This window comes from Pelophylax lessonae, assembly GCF_965119305.1.
Source record: "Pelophylax lessonae genome assembly, chromosome: 1".
Classification (NCBI taxonomy): Eukaryota; Metazoa; Chordata; class Amphibia; order Anura; family Ranidae; genus Pelophylax; species Pelophylax lessonae.
This window is the reverse complement of record NC_138768.1, coordinates 578,372,483-578,388,940: the sequence shown is the minus strand read 5'-3', so window position 1 is coordinate 578,388,940 and position 16,458 is coordinate 578,372,483. Positions and strand designations below refer to the sequence as shown.

The following is a 16,458-nucleotide window of genomic DNA, read 5'->3' as shown; positions in this document are numbered from 1 at the left end:
CCATCCACCATTCAATCCTTTGTAGACCACTGCAACCACAATGATGGTTTAACCTTCACCTCTGTACAGGATCAGAATACTTTAGCTTTTTTCGATCTTCTCTTCTGTCATGACCACCAAACCATATATACTGAAAATTACACCAAACCGACAGCGGATAACTCCTAGTTACATTTCAAAATATGCCACCATCCCCGCTGGATTAAAAACATACTGAAAAGCCAGTTTTGCAGGCTAAGACATAATTGTACGCAAACTGAAGATTTCACCACACATGGAAAATATCTGACCAAAAAATTCCTGGAAAAAGGGTACCCCCTTAAATTGCCTGACGAAGCTTTCACCTTTTACCTACAAAATTAACTGACCAAAAAGGAAAAGAATCCTGCTGAGCCTGATTCACAACCACTGAGATTCACCACTACGTTCCACACCAGATATAGACAAATGGAACATATTTTTAAAAAATATTGGCCCATTTTCCAAGTTGACCCACATCTTAACCACTTAATGACCGCTCACTGTGCCTCTACTGCGGCACAGTGGCTCGTTATCGTCCAGCGACGTAGACCTACGTCGCTGGACTCCTCCCCCTGTAGGCGGCGCTCGCGTGCCGCCGGAGGCACCCTCCCGCTGTTTTCATTGACAGCGGGAGTCGGGCCAGGGGAGGAGCGGCGGCGATTGCCGCCGCTCTTCCCCGATCGTCGGGGAATCTAGTTTCCTAAGTGACAGGGAGTGACAGATCGGAGTGTTCAGCATAGCTGAACATCCGATCTGTCCCTCACTCACTCAGTCACCTCCCCCCACACGTCAGTAAGCACCAGGCATACATTAACCCCTCCCTCTCCAATAAAATTAACCCCTTCCCTGCCAGTGTCATTTTTACAGTAACAGTGCATATATATAGCACTGATTACTGCAGTAATGTCACTGGTACCCCCAAAAGTGTCAAAAATGTCAGTCAAGGGTCCGATCTGTCTGCCGCAATGTCGCAGTCCCGCAAAAAAAAAAAAAAAAAAAAAAAAAAAAAAATCGCAGATCGCCGCCATTACGCGTAAAAAAAAAACCCCAAAAATGACAGAAATCTTTCCCTTAGTTAGTAAACGCAATAACTTTTGCGCAAACCAATCAAAATATGCTTATTGTGATTTTTTTACCAAACATAGGTAGCAGAAAACAAATTGGCCAAAAATTTTAAAAAAATTAGATTTTTACATATTTTTTGGGAGGAATTTCATATAAAAAAAATGTTAAAAATATTGTTATTTTTTCAAAATAAACGCTCTTTTTTTGTTTATAGCGCAAAAAGTAAAAATCGCACATCTGATCAAATACCACCAAAAGAAAGCTCTGTTTGTGGGAAAAAAAGGACGTAAATTTCGTTTGCGTACGGCGTCGCACGACCGCGCAATTGTCAGTTAAAGTCGCACATCGCCGAATCGCAAAAAGTGGCCTGGACGTAAGACAGCAAAATCCTCCGGTGGTAAAGTGGTTAAAGCCAGCATTTCTGATCGTCTATTGGTGTCACATAGAAGAGCCTGGAACCTCAAGAACAATTATGCTCCAAGTAAGATTAAAAAATCCTCAAATACACCTAGTGCCCCCCTTACCTATGTTCCAATGCCGGAAAGCACTCTGCCTTACCTGTAAACATGTCACACATGGCCAAAAAGATTTTCACAACAAGGGCCAAAAATATACCATTCCTGATTTTTACAATTGCTCTTTGGAATTCGAGAGATATTGCATGTCCTGTCCATGCGGCCTTCTTTATGTAGGCCGCACCATACGCACTTTGCGCAAAAGATTTGGAGGAACACAGACAGTTCGTTGAAGCCAGGTCAGACAAACACAGTGTCCCCAAACACTTTTTTCAGCATCACCACCAGTCTTCAGTATATTTGAAAGTACCGGATGTGACGTAGGACACTGGAAGGCAGCCCAAGATACAGGAAGTGCCGGAATCCACCGACACAGCCCGGACCAGCAACTGCTCCATTTCACCTCCAAGTCCTCCCCTAAAGTGACGCAGATGACCATTTTATAAGCTGACCTGTTATCTACTCTATGTGAGTTTTTAAATATCTGCACTGAGTTGGTGCGGCTCTTTTCTTCCTTCCTAGCGGGGAAGAAATCCCGCTAACAGCTGATGAGTCATCGGCTGCCCGCCCCTAACAACTGGCTAAACCGCAAAAGGCATGAAAAACGCATGTTCAAAAATGTAAAACTCTCCGGAAAATCGCATCAACCGCATAGATGTGAACCTAGAAAAGGTGAGTCCAAGTTGCTTTTGAGTTGCTGGCTTCTGATTTTTATTTTACCCACATTCCCTTGTACAGAAGATAATATTGATTCACAAAGCAAAACAATACATGCTACAGTATATAGTGCCAAAACAAAAATTAAAGGGCGTGCTGCGAAAACACACGCAAATGAAGTGATACTCCATTATATTTAGGTAAAAATTTCAACATTGCATTCCAAATCATTCCAAACTGCTTCACAAACTCAGGTCAGATGCAAAAAATGGCAGAAATGCCAGTGTACTATAGCCTTTAGAGCTCATTTACACTTGTGGCTGTCATGGGTTTTTTTTGTTTTTTTTGACAGCCTAATGGGGTTTTTAAAAGGGAATACTGTGCCATTTGACTCACAGATTTAGTGCAGATGGAGCTCAATTTACCGTACTTAAATTGGTTGTGTTTAGTGGCGGTCCTGCCAGACGGACGCAACAGGGGCTATAAGTTTTGCCACAGCACACCGCAAACAGTGGTGTATTTTGGTTTTGTGCTGCCCTAGGCAAGACTGAAATCAGACGCCCCCCCTCCCACTCTTCACGCCTCTTCACAACCCCCCCACCCTTCACAAATCCCCCCCACTCCTCACAGCAAACACCTCTTCACAACCCCCCCTCCACCCTTTATAGCTCTCACCTCTTCACAATCCCCCACTCTTAACAAATCCCCCCACCCCACTCTTCACAGCTCTCAACTCTTCACAACCCCCCCCCCCCACACACACACACACACAAACACTCTTTATAGCTCTCACTTCTTCACAACCTCCCTTCTCTCCAGAGGTGGAGGTATTTGCTGCCATCTCCAAGCCGACAGGCCTGGGGAGACTATGGCAGAGGGGGCACCAGGAGGCACCATACCTGGGATATTAAAAAAGAATAGCGCAACCATGCAAAAGAAATGACTATTAAATATGGAGACAATCCATAAATAAAAATGGGGGTTTAGTCCCACCATATGGCCATATCGTGCTCAAGCCCACCACTGCGTCAAAGTACCCCATTATCAGTGGGTCCTACACTATCCATAGAAAAGGGGTGAATCCAGCCTCTCCAACCCTTGGAGACAACACTCCTTGCTGGGATGGATGTGCTAATGCTACTTGATGGTGGACTCTGATAGAGTACAGGTGTGTGTGGGGGGTGGGATGCTCAACCACAGAAGTCTGGTCAGACCGAATACATAATAAACAAGCAAAAAATTGGGGGAGCAAGCCCTGAACATGTATATCTAAAGCCGGTGCAGCTATGGACCAAGCAACATGTATATTAAAAAAGAATAGCGCAACCATGCAAAAGAAATGACTATTAAATATGGAGACAATCCATAAATAAAAATGGGGGTTTAGTCCCACCATATGGCCATATCGTGGGTTGGAGAGGCTGGATTCACCCCTTTTCTATGGATAGTGTAGGACCCACTGATAATGGGGTACTTTGACGCAGTGGTGGGCTTGAGCACGATATGGCCATATGGTGGGACTAAACCCCCATTTTTATTTATGGATTGTCTCCATATTTAATAGTCATTTCTTTTGCATGGTTGCGCTATTCTTTTTTAATATACATGTTGCTTGGTCCATAGCTGCACCGGCTTTAGATATACATGTTCAGGGCTTGCTCCCCCAATTTTTTGCTTGTTTACCATACCTGGGAGGCACAAGGGGGCTACTTGGGTGCCCTCCCCCTCTTCTGCTGATTCACTGGTGGCTTTTTGGCTGCTGGCAGCTTTCATCCCTGGGTATCGGGGAGCGATAAGAATCTGGTGGTGAGGAGAAGGAATAGCAAGGGATCAGGGTGTCAGTGCAGCTACAGGAGCCTCTGATCCCCAGTGCAGAAGCGTTCAGTCTGCCCCTGATCCTGGGTCAGAGCCCACACTCTGCAGCTCTGGCGCAAGTGTAAACTAGGCCTAAATCGTTACTTCATTGTCACCCAATGTTTCTAAAAGTATATTCTTCTGTACTATAATGTTTCATACATTTTAATGGACTGAGTAATTGGCAACTTTGCAGTCTAGTAGGCTTTAAATAAAAAGAAAAACAAAACAAAAACAAAATGAAATTTAAATAATTAGGTAATACATATTGAAGGTCTACATATAGCAGGGTGGGTAAATTGGCTAAAAATAGGCTTACAATGTAAAAAAAAGAAACAAAATACGGAGTTTCCTGTAATTACAGGGACAGTGAGGGACAGGTTAATTTCTGAGCTTAAGAATCTACCATTTCTCAGGACTTACACCTCTAATAATAGAACCTCTTTAGGTATGTCTGCTTTAGAACAAAAGAAAAAAAAAAATTCCTTTCACTCAAGGCAGCCATACATGGATCGAAATGTAGCCGGTTCAGCAGGGACTGACCGAATTTGGATCCATGTATGGACATTATGGCTGTACATAAGTCGATCTACTAATTTGTTCTTTGCCAACCGATCAGCACCCCCGGCTGTAGGCAGAACTGATCAATGTGTTCTAACAGTGGGGAAGGCTCCCTGCCATCAAATTACAATAGCACTGGGAAAAGGATTCTTCTATCCACATTGAATGTGTGGAAGAGGAAATCAGATTTTTTGTTGTTCGACCCTCTGGCTGATCGAAAAAAAAGGAATCGTGTATGGCCAGCTTATACGCTGCTACCTCCTTGAAGCCCAACAGGATATCAGAACCCCCCCCTCTAACTAGCTGTTGGTATGAGGGGGAAAAAAAAAAACACATCCAAATGCCCATTTTACTTACCTGAAGCCACTGTCAGGTGACAATCCTTCTCTCTTCCTGGGGTCCTTATTGAGGTGTCCATATCACTGATAGCTTACAAAGTGTTAGCTGGAGCTTAGCTTTAATTAATTAGTCAAGTCAATCTAAATCTGCTAGTACATCTAACACTACTCTCTCCCTAGTTGCTACTCCTTCTTGACTGCAGCTTAGGGGGGCACCCAAAGACAAGAAGTGTGTTACTGGGTGGATCACCCAGTAAAATTAAAGAAGAAAAAGCCTAAAAAGAAACACAAATGCAGCCACATTTGAAGCAGAACTGAAGGGTAATAACCACCTGTCCAATGGTCCTTTGCCAGGGTCCTCTGCTAAGTCCCGGTCTTTAGCCCTCTTCATTGGCCAGTGCAGGATGACGTCACTCCTGCACATGCACAGGAGGCCATTATCGCAGTACTCAGAGACCAGCAGCTTAGTGTGCTAGAGAAGACAGCGAGCAGGTAGGTGGGGAGAGACAGTGAACATCTCTTCTGCAATAAAACCAGCCTGCGCGTTTGGGTTCTATTGAACGAATCCATGAGGCTCAGGACTAATCATGCTAGCTTTATTCCTTTTTTGCTTGCAAAAGCTTCTTGCACCTTTCCCTCCTATGCTGTCAAATGAGAAAAAGAACTGGACAGACATATGATGGAGGAGGAAAGGGATTTGACTTAGGCCAGTATAACCAGTAGTTCTGCCTATGTTTTGGCAGTGGAGGCCAAGTAGCAATTCCTCCTTCAGGGGTGTTTGATCCCTACATCAATATCCTGTAAAATTCAAGCCTACTCTGCAATGTTTTCCCAATTGTCAGGTGGAAACTTTATTTAGGTAAATTTACTGGAAATGCCCAAAGGCATTTTTGCATCAGAGAGAGTGTCAAATGATATATAGGGCCACGGGCAGGTCTTTTTGCAAAAACCCCTATGAGGCCCATTTAAAGAAATTGCCTGAAACATGTGTTAATTAATTCAAACTCTTCAAACACATTTTTACTGCAACCAAATAGGTAATTGCTTGCATGTGGAAAACCCAGACTGTTCCCTTTATGGAAGTCAAGCATCGGATCTCACAAGTCAGGATCTTTAAAAAGCCCCCACATTTGTCTTTGGCTTCTGAGGGTCCATGTTAGGGACAGTGCCCCAGTTCAGTGACATGTCCAAAGTCATCTTCTCCACCCCCCTTCTCTTTTTCACTTTTCCCCTATTGTTGATCTCTTAGGTGTGATGGAGGCAGGGATAATCCCGTCAGTATGATGATGCTCTTTTATAATCCAATGAGCAGACAGGTGATAAAGAGAACTCCAACAGAAATGATTGATACCACCTTTCTAGCTATACAGGGTGGCAGGAATGTATGTGAATCACATGAATGGCTGAACGATATTACATATGCTCTAACAAGTAAAATATGTAAATTTCAGTTGTATATTTGGCTGAAATTCTTCAAGTTCAAGTCAGAGATTTAGATGATAAAGAACAAGAAAAACTCAATTAGGCCTCTTACAAACGGGAGTAAAAAACGCAATTTTTTTACAGATCTGGGTATAGATGCGTTGTTGTCTATGGAACTACATATACGCAAAGCTGCATAAAGATCTGTAATATAGAGAGGAGTACAGAGTCATAAAACAAAAATATAAAATTTTACATAGGAATTGTGTTTTGTTTATGCACCTATATACATGCTTACACGCATATAGTATATGTGTATGTGGCAATGCTGGCAACAAAAAATAATGTTATGCTTATATACGCTTATCCTATTACGCTACTTTATGCAAAGTCTTTACAGACCATTTAACTCTCTTTTGTCAACAAGATCCTGAGTATAAGCATGAGTGCATTCTTACGTCCGTGTGCAATTGGCCTACAGCTACTGTATATTGACCTAGAACAACTGAGCAGAAAACCAACCCTGCTTATGATCTAAAATGCATTGTTATTAAGACGAAAACAACTCGTTTTTAGGTATTGTATGTTTTACATTGTGAGAGCTGAATACTTCTGTTTACATATGTAAAAGAGAAGTATTCTCATCCTGCTGTACGTCACAACATACACATTCCTCACATAGCATTTCATTCAGTTTTCTTTTTTAAAGCCAAGCTCCTACACCTCCCAGTTTATTTTGCACCCACTGCAAAGAACATTGATGATGTTGAATCACTTCTGGACCGGAAGGATTTACCCCCTAAATGACCAGGCCATTTTTTGCGATACGGCACTGCGTTGCTTTAACTGACAATTGCGCGGTTGTGCGACACTGTACCGAAATAAAATAGATGTCCTTCTTTTTTGCCACAAATAGAGCTTTCTTTCAGTGGTATTTGATCACCTATGCGATTTTTTTTTTTTTTTTTTGCACTATAAACAAAAAAAAGAGCAACAATTCTGAAAAAAAACAGTATTTTTTACTTTCTGCTATATAACATTCCCAATAAAAAAGTGTAAAAATCAAATGTTTTCATCATTTTAGGCCAATTTGTATTCTGCTACATATTTTTGGTAAAAAAAATCCCAATAAGCGTATATTGATTGGTTTGTGCAAAAGCTATCGTGTCTACAAACTAGGGGAAAGATTTATGTCATTTTTGTTTTTATTTTTTTAACTAGTAATGATGGCGATCAGCGATTATTAGCTGGACTGCGACATTGCGTCGGACAGATCGGACACCTAACTGACATTTTTGACACTTTTGGGGGGACCAGTGACATTACTACAGTAATCAGTGCTAAAAATATGTTACTGTACTAATGACACTGGCAGGGAAGGGGTTAACACCAGGGTCAATCAAAGGGTTAAATGTGTCCTCTAGGGGGTGCATTCTAGCTGTGGGGGGATGGGCTTTCTGCATGAACACAGAGACTTGTGTTCCTAAATAAGAGGAACACAGGATCCCTGTGTTCATAACTGACAGAACAGCAGTCTGCTGTGTTTACAATGGCAGACCGTCGTTCTGTCTCCACGTGGAGCGATCGTGGGTGCCCTGCTGATCAGCTTCCTCTGTAGCGAATAGGTGCTGACGCCCCCCGCCAGCGGTCCTGCAAAGCGACATACAGTTACGTCATGGGACAGAGCCGGCCAGTCGAAGTGAAACTGCAGTGGGTGGTGTTTAAGTGGTTAACCACTTGGCAACCACTTGCCATAAATGTACTGCGGGCGAGTGGCCACTGTAGGCAAAGCAACATACCTGTACCTCGCTGCCTACTTCTGGGTTTAGGGCGCATGCATGCACGCCCCCTGCCCAGCGTGGATGCATGCCTGCCTGTCAGCAAGTCCTGCCCAATGATTCATGGCTGGAACCTGCTAATCAACTGTGTGGAATCACAGCTAAGAGCTCTGTTTTGGTAAACGGCATTGTAATATCATTACAAATATTTATGTAGCACTGCCCCTGTAGGGGTCACAGAGTATAGATTTCCCTGGGTTCCCCTCTGATTACCAAGCAACTGGCAGAATGATATTCTCACTCGTCCGGGTACACACTCATCCCCTTGTTATCCAATGTCTAGGGTGTTTAGGTTTTTTTTTTTGTATTTATTGGTTGAACTTGGATATGAGAATAAATTAGTGGAATACTCTAACTTTAACTATGCACAGATGAGGACAACTCTCACTTGGCCTCAGTTGGTTGAACTGAATAACAGACACTCTGCTGAACTATACTGCACTTGTATGAGAGAATAAGTCCTATGCTTGCTCTGGCAGCAGACTCAATAAACACTGATTCTTCGGAAAACTGACCAGTATCCTCTTTAGCTGGCACCTATCCACTGACTTAACTAGCTTGAAGGGATGGCCCCCACAGAACAGGCCCCTAGACGTAGATCTGTACTCACAGTAACTAGGAACAGATCCGTCCAGGTATATTCCGCTCTCAGTCAGCTCTGCAGGACATCTGGGTTGCAGCTTCTGTAACTCCGGCCCTCAGGTTGACCACCTGAGGCCGCATGGCAGCCTATACAGAGGAAGAGTAGTGACCTCTCTTCCGCTGGGACCCTGCTCTCCTGCCGAATACCCAGTGCACATGTGCTCTCTTGGTATGTATGCAGTCACCCAGCATGCCTTGGGGGCATCTTCCTCTGCCAATGGCCAGGGCTGTATCCCATTCTCCCATTTGTTAGGTTTCCTCCCACTGTCCAATATGCCTCATCTTATTAGACCAGTGTGAATAAGGCAGACAACATGAGAAGAATCTGATCACACTGAGCAGACCTTGTCAATGGATCATTGCTCCCTGTTAGGAAGAGAGTACTTAAATGTACCTGACAGTTCACCTGTTAAGCAGGGAAACTCAAAAAATATGCACTCTCTAGTACCTAAGGTAATATTGGTGCACCACTCGCGTCACTGGTAATTGGTACTTATTTATAATGGGGGGGGGGGGGTGAGCAGCTATTTTTAAAAGATACCTCAAATGGTAAATATAAAATGTAAGAAATATGTGAAAACTGCGCTAAACCCATTGTTAGAGGGCATTGACATCCTACTAATAGTATATGTCTATATAAAATAATGCAATAAAAATAAGTAAATATAAAGTGCTGTGGTATTGCTACCTTATGACATAAAGTGCTTAAAGTAAAGCTGACTGCTCACAGTCAGTTAATTTAGAGTGAATAGAAAGTGCAAATGATTAATAACATAGGAATAATAAATACATGTGAAAAATTGCCAGTCTATAAAGTGCAATGTGAAGCAGCAAAAATAAAAGTGCTTACATATTAATACACAAGTTAGTATTGATTAAAGTCCATTATTATTAATGCTAGAAAAAATGTGCAAATAAATATATTGCGTCAGACACTCCCCCTTCTCCCCCTTCTGGGCGGCGCTTGCGCGCCGCCGGAGGCTCGCTCCCGCTGTTTTCATTCACAGCGGGAGTCGGGCCAGGGGAGGAGCAGCGGCGATTGCCGCTGCTCTGCCCCGATCGCCGGGGATCTAGTGTGGAGATCCGCCCGCCTGTGTAAACACAAGCGGGCGGATCTCCATAGTGACAGGGAGTGACAGATCGGAGTGTTCAGCATAGCTGGACATCCGATCTGTCCATGACTCACTCAGTCACCTCCCCCCCTACACGTCAGTAAGCACCAGGCATACATTAACCCCTCCCTCTCCAATAAAATTAACCCCTTCCCTGCCAGTGTCATTTTTACAGTAACAGTGCATATATATAGCACTGATTACTGCAGTAATGTCACTGGTACCCCCAAAAGTGTCAAAAATGTCAGTCAAGGGTCCGATCTGTCCGCCGCAATGTCGCAGTCCCGCAAAAAAAAAAAATCGCAGATCGCCGCCATTACGCGTTAAAAAAAAAAACACCAAAAATGACAGAAATATTTCCCTTTGTTAGTAAACGCAATAACTTTTGCGCAAACCAATCAAAATACGCTTATTGCGATTTTTTTTACCAAACATAGGTAGCAGAAAACAAATTGGCCAAAAATTTTTAAAAAAATTGGTTTTTACATCTTTTTTGGGGGGAATTTCATATAAAAAAATTTTAAAAATATTGTTATTTTTTCAAAATAAACGCTCTTTTTTTGTTTATAGCGCAAAAAGTAAAAATCGCACAGGTGATCAAATACCACCAAAAGAAAGCTCTGTTTGTGGGAAAAAAAGGACATAAATTTCGTTTGGGTACGGCGCCGCACGACCGCGCAATTGTCAGTTGAAGTCGCACAGCGCCGAATCACAAAAAGTGGCCTGGACGAAAGACAGCAAAATCCTCCGGTGGTAAAGTGGTTAAAGAAGCCATTTAAAGTGTATCTAAAGCCAAAAAAATTTTTGTTTGGATAAAGCAGGGAAGGGTCTTCAACCCTGTCAGGTTCTGTGTCCCCACTCTTTATTTTTCATAGTAACCATTGTTATCAGAACTAAAAGTAAGGCAAAATAATTAAAAATGTAAATTTTCATTAGAAAAGAAATGCTTCTTGCTGAAGTGACAAATATCTAAAACTAGCCATACATGGCAGGCTAAATGAGAGAGAATAAACTGATATCCCCATCCAGACTAAACAGCATGAATGGAGGTGTCTCCACTCTCCACTGCCAACTATCGTATTGCCCAGACTGCCTAAATACAATGATAACACCAGATCACCAGGACGAACGGAGAGGGTGAATCTTCCAATCGGGAGCACAGACAGCAATAAAAACCTGACAAGTGTTCTAATCCCTTTCCACTATATCCAAAATTAAGTAAGGTTTTGCCTTTGGTTATACTTAAAGTGATTGTAAAGTCTCATTTTTTCCTATACAAATAACAAACATGTTCTACTTACCTGCTCTGTTGCACTGGATTTGCACAGAGCAGCCCAGATCCTCCTCTTCTCGGGTCCCTCTTCTGCTCTCCTGGCCCCTCCCTCCTGTTTAGTGCCCCCACAGTAAGCAGCCTTCCATGGGGGCACCTGAGCCAAGTCACAGCTCTCTGTATCCATTTAGACACGGATCCCCAACCCGGCCCTGCTCCCTCTCTCTCCTGATTGGCTAGCTGACTTTAATTGACAGCAGTGAAAGCCAATGGCGCAGCTGCTGTGTCTCAGCCAATCAGGAGGGAAAATCTCGGATGGCTGAGATACTCATTGACATCGCTGGACAAAGAGGGACCTCAGGTAGGTATTAGGGGTGCTGGGGAGGCTGCTGCACACAGAACGTTTTTTTATCTTAATGCATAGAATGCATCAAGACACAAAACTTCTGACTTTACAACTCCTTTAAATTTATGATAAATTATCATAAAATAATGGCACATGTCAGAGACTACACTGTGTGCACAGTTATTAGTCAAGTCATATTTTTGAGGATTGATTTAATTTTTAAACAACTACAGTGCTCCCGGTCAATCCAAAATGTTAATAAACCTCAAACCTGAATATTTAAGAAAGTAAAAAAGTGAAAACAGTTTGGACAAGAAACACATTAACCTTTCAATTTATCGTTCGTTCGGCAGAAAATTTCCAAACTTGTCCTTTATTTTTTGGCTCAAAAACGTCACAACGGATTACCGATTTGTGTCCATTAACTGACCGAATAACGAACAAACTGTCCAAATGAACGAATTTTGGCCGATTTTTCAAATAGTGTTTGGCCAGCAATAATAAAAAAGAACATTTCCCCATCTATTATTCTTATCTGTTAAAGTAAGAATAATAAACAAACAACTCAAAATTGACAAAAAAACATTTCTGACATTTAAGCCCCCGTTCACACTGGGGCGACCTGTCAGGTGACCTGGTCGCCTGACAGGTCGCCTGCCATAGAGAAGCTGTGGACCCGTTCTAATAGGAGTGACACAAGTCGCTCCGACTTAGAAAAAGGGTCCGGAGCTTCTTTGGGGTGACCCGGAGCGACCTGCATAGACTTCAATGTTATGAAGTCCGTGCCGGCCGCTCCGAGGTCGCGGTGCGAGTGTGGTCGCCCGGGGAAGTCGGATCGCCCCAGTGTGAACGGGGCCTCAAAAAAAAAACAAAAAAACAAAACAATGAGCAATATATATAACCTTCTTTTCAATAAGACCCCGTTAACACTGGGGCGACCTACTTTGCCGGGCGACCTGTGAAGTCGCGGTGCGCAGCTCGCACCGCGACCTCGGAGCGGCCGGCACGGACTTCATATCATTGAAGTCAATGCAGGTCGCTCCGGGTCGCCCCAAAGAAGCTCCGGACCCTTTTTCTAAGTTGGAGCGACTTGTGTCGCTCCTATTAGAATGGGTCCTGTGCTGCTCTATGGCAGGCGACCCACGGCGACTTGTCAGGCGACCAGGTCGCCTGACAGGTCGCCCCAGTGTGAACGGGGTCTAACAGTCCTAAGCCTTCCATTAATGGAGTCTGTCAGTTTCTTTATCTGTTGACGATCAACTTTTTGTGCAACAACAACCACAGCCTTCCAGAAAATGTATAGAGAGGTGTACTGTTTTCCTTCACCGTAAATCTCCTGTTTAGTAAGGGCCCACAAGTTCTCAATATTGTCCTGCATAAATATCATGGTCTTTCTTGACTTTTTCCTGTACCACTGCTTAAAGAAAGTGTCTTCTAAAAATGGGCAGTAAATTTGGGAGTTGATTTTGAGTCCATCTTCAATCCGAAAAGGTCCAACTAGCTCATCTTTAATAATACCAGCCCATACCAGTACCCCACCTCCACCTTGCTGGAGTCGAAGTGGAGCTCTGTGCCCAATACTGAGCCAACCACAGGCCCATCTATCTGGTCTGTCAAGAGTCACTCTCGTCTTGTCAGTCCATAAAACCTTTGAAAAATCTTTCTTCAGATATTTCTTGGCCCAGTCTTGATGTTTCAACCTATGTGTCTTGTTCAGTGGTGGTCGGGTTTCAGTCTTCCTTCCCTTGGACATGTCTCTGAGCACTGAACACCTTGTACTTCTGGGAGCTCCAGGTAGGTTGCAGTTCTGGAATATGACAGTACTGGAGGATAATGGGTTCCTGGTAGCTTCACGTTTGATTCTTCTCAAATCTTTGCCAGTTAATTTGCATCTTTTTTTCTCAACACGTTTCTTGCAACCCTGTTGACTATTTGCAACAAATTGTTTAATGGTTCTGTGATCACGCCACAATATCTTAGCGATTTCAAGAGTGCTGCAACCCTCTGAAAGACTTTTTACAATTTTTGACTTTCCAGAGTCAGTTAAATCTCTTTTTTTTGGCCCATTTTGCCTGAAGACAAGAAGCTGCCTAATAATTATGCACATCTTGATATAGGATAGGGTGTTTATCTCCTTCGCCCAAACTCTTCCCAATTACACAAATAAATATCATCTACCATAAGCATTCAAGTTTATACAGCTTGGAGTTAGACAATATGCATAAAAAATATGATTTGGTTAAAATACTCACTTGCCCAATAATTGTACACACATAGATATTCTCCAAAGAAAGCCAAAACCTCACTTTTATTTTCTTAAATATTCAGGTTTGAGGTTTATTTACATTTTGGATTGACCGAGACCCATGTAGTTGTTCAGAAATGAAATGAATCCTCAAAAATACAACTTGTCTAATAATTGTGCACACAGTGTATATATATATGTAGATATATATATATATATATACACACACACACACACACACACACATATACATACACACATTTTAGAGTGAGTTACTCTTGTAATCTGAATCCAAAAGGGGCAGACCACTACATCAAGCAGGCTCCATACTCGCTGCAAATATATAACGAATCAAAGGATGTGTGGTCCATAAATCTTTTAAACTGCTCTTTTACTTGTAAAGCCAAGCCCTAGTATACAAATCACATTTTCCTGGTAAGAAACAGTTTCGAATGAACCTCGTTTTTTTCTTTAACAATCAAACTAAATGAAATGCATATACACTGGCCAATTAGTGTACTCACTTTTGTTGCCAGCGGTTTAGACATTAAAGGCTGTGTGTTGAGTTATTTTGAGGGATAGCAAATTTACACTGTTATACAAGCTGTACACTCACTACTTTACATTGTAGCAAAGTGTCATTTCTTCAGTGTTGTCACATGAAAAGATATCACAAAATATTTACAAAAATGTGAGGGGTGTATTCACTTTTGTGATATTATATATATATATATATATATATATATATATATATATATATATATATATATTTTTTTTACAGATGCAGACTTATAATTTGATTGGTATATATATATATATATATATATATATATATATATATATATACACACACACACACACCAGCCATAACATTATGACCACCCACCTAATATTGAGTATGGCCCCCTTTTGCTAAAACAGCTCTGACCCATTGAGGCACGAACACCAAAGTAACATCCACATGAATGGCAGGACCTAAGGTTTCCCAGCAGAGCATCACGCTGCCTCTGCCGCTTTGCCTTCTTATATCGCATCCTGGTGCCATCTCTTCCCCAGGTAAGTGACGCACACGCACCCGGCCATCCACATGATGTAAAAGAAAATGTGATTCATCGGACCAGGCCTCCTTCTTCCATTGCTACGTAGTCCAGTTCTGATGTTCATGTGACCATTGTAGAAGCTTTTGGCTGTGGACACGGGTCACCACGAGCTTCACAGCCCCATACACAACAAACTGCGATGCCCATTTTTTTCTGCTTTCACCACATCATCTTCATGGACATGTTCACTTGCTGCCTAATATATCCCACCAATTTTCAGATGCCATTGTAACAAGATATTCCCTTTACCTGTCATGTTATGGCTGATCGGTGTGCATATATATATATATATATATATACAGTATACTTAGTATATAATAAAAACACATGCATTACATTAACATTTGACATAATAGCCTGTCAACGTCTGTAAACCTTCTGAAACACAAGCTGTGAATGTCACCTGATCTGTGCTAATATTACATTTACTACTATTACTTTAGGTAGTTTTACAGAAGCCAGCTGCAGTTAGTAAAGCAGACATCAGTGCAGAAAATGCTCCTTACCAAACACAAGGGCCAGCAGCAGCAGGTGCTCGGTGACATTCAGGGCGTCCATCAATGTGTGCCCAGCCAGCACACATGGGGTGTAAAGGGCAGGCAGGCACAGAGCTCCTGCCACACCAGGACTGTACACTTTAGAAGGTTTCTGCCTTGTTCATGCAGATCTGGAGGGAGACACACTGACTGTGCATGGGACCAGGGAAGTGACTAGCTCAACACACAGCTAGTTCAGTCCCAGGGACATGCTCCTCCTCTGTCACTAAAAGCCCTTCCCAGCTATTCCCAAAACAATTACACCGTGCTGTGTCCTATAGCGAAGGATTGTCATGTCTTATAACTTAGGGAAACTCCACATGGCATGGACTTTTCCTGCTATGAATTACTGCATCTTCCTAAAATGCTGCTAAAATGACGTATATCATGCAGTCTGTTAGTAGTAATAATACCAAGGTCTTTTTTTTGTAATTCTCCTCTGAACGTCATTTGTTTACCTGTTGATCCTGCTGGTTTTTTTCAACTTCCTAACAGACCAAGCTGTGCAGCAACAGTGGCAGTTAACAGGGTTGAGACAAACTATTTACCACTGCCAGGGGTGCTTACAATAGTTGGCTTTTATTCATTTATGTAAAACATTTATCCCAAAAGGAAAAAAAAAAAAGCTGTTTCTGTAGCTACTTAACTACCTCAATACTGGGCACTTAAACCCCCTTCCTTCCCAGACCAATTTTCAGCTTTTAGCGCTGTTGCAATTTGAATGACAATTGCGCGGTCATGCAACACTGTACCTAAACCAAATTTGTGTCATTTTTTCCCCACAAATAGAGCTTTTTTTTGGTGGTATTTGATCACCGTCAGGTTTTTTCTTTTTTGGTGCACAAATAAAAAAAGACTGAAAAGTTTGAAAAAAAAAAAAAAGTTTTTTTGTTTAGGTTATAAAATTTTGTAAATAGATATGTTTTTTCCTGCACT

General features: G+C 42.2%; 1 protein-coding gene across 1 annotated transcript in view; it reads right to left on the bottom strand.

Annotated features, from left to right (window-relative positions):
- The window catches only part of BTC (betacellulin), a 75,466-nt gene extending 59,741 nt beyond the window's left edge, over window positions 1-15,725 (bottom strand). Inside the window, exon 1 of the mRNA XM_082246013.1 lies at window positions 15,493-15,725. Within this exon, the coding sequence (XP_082102139.1) occupies window positions 15,493-15,544 (52 nt within the window). The 5' untranslated portion in view covers window positions 15,545-15,725. The remainder of the gene's footprint in view (window positions 1-15,492) is intronic.
- Window positions 15,726-16,458: the final 733 nt, after the last annotated feature.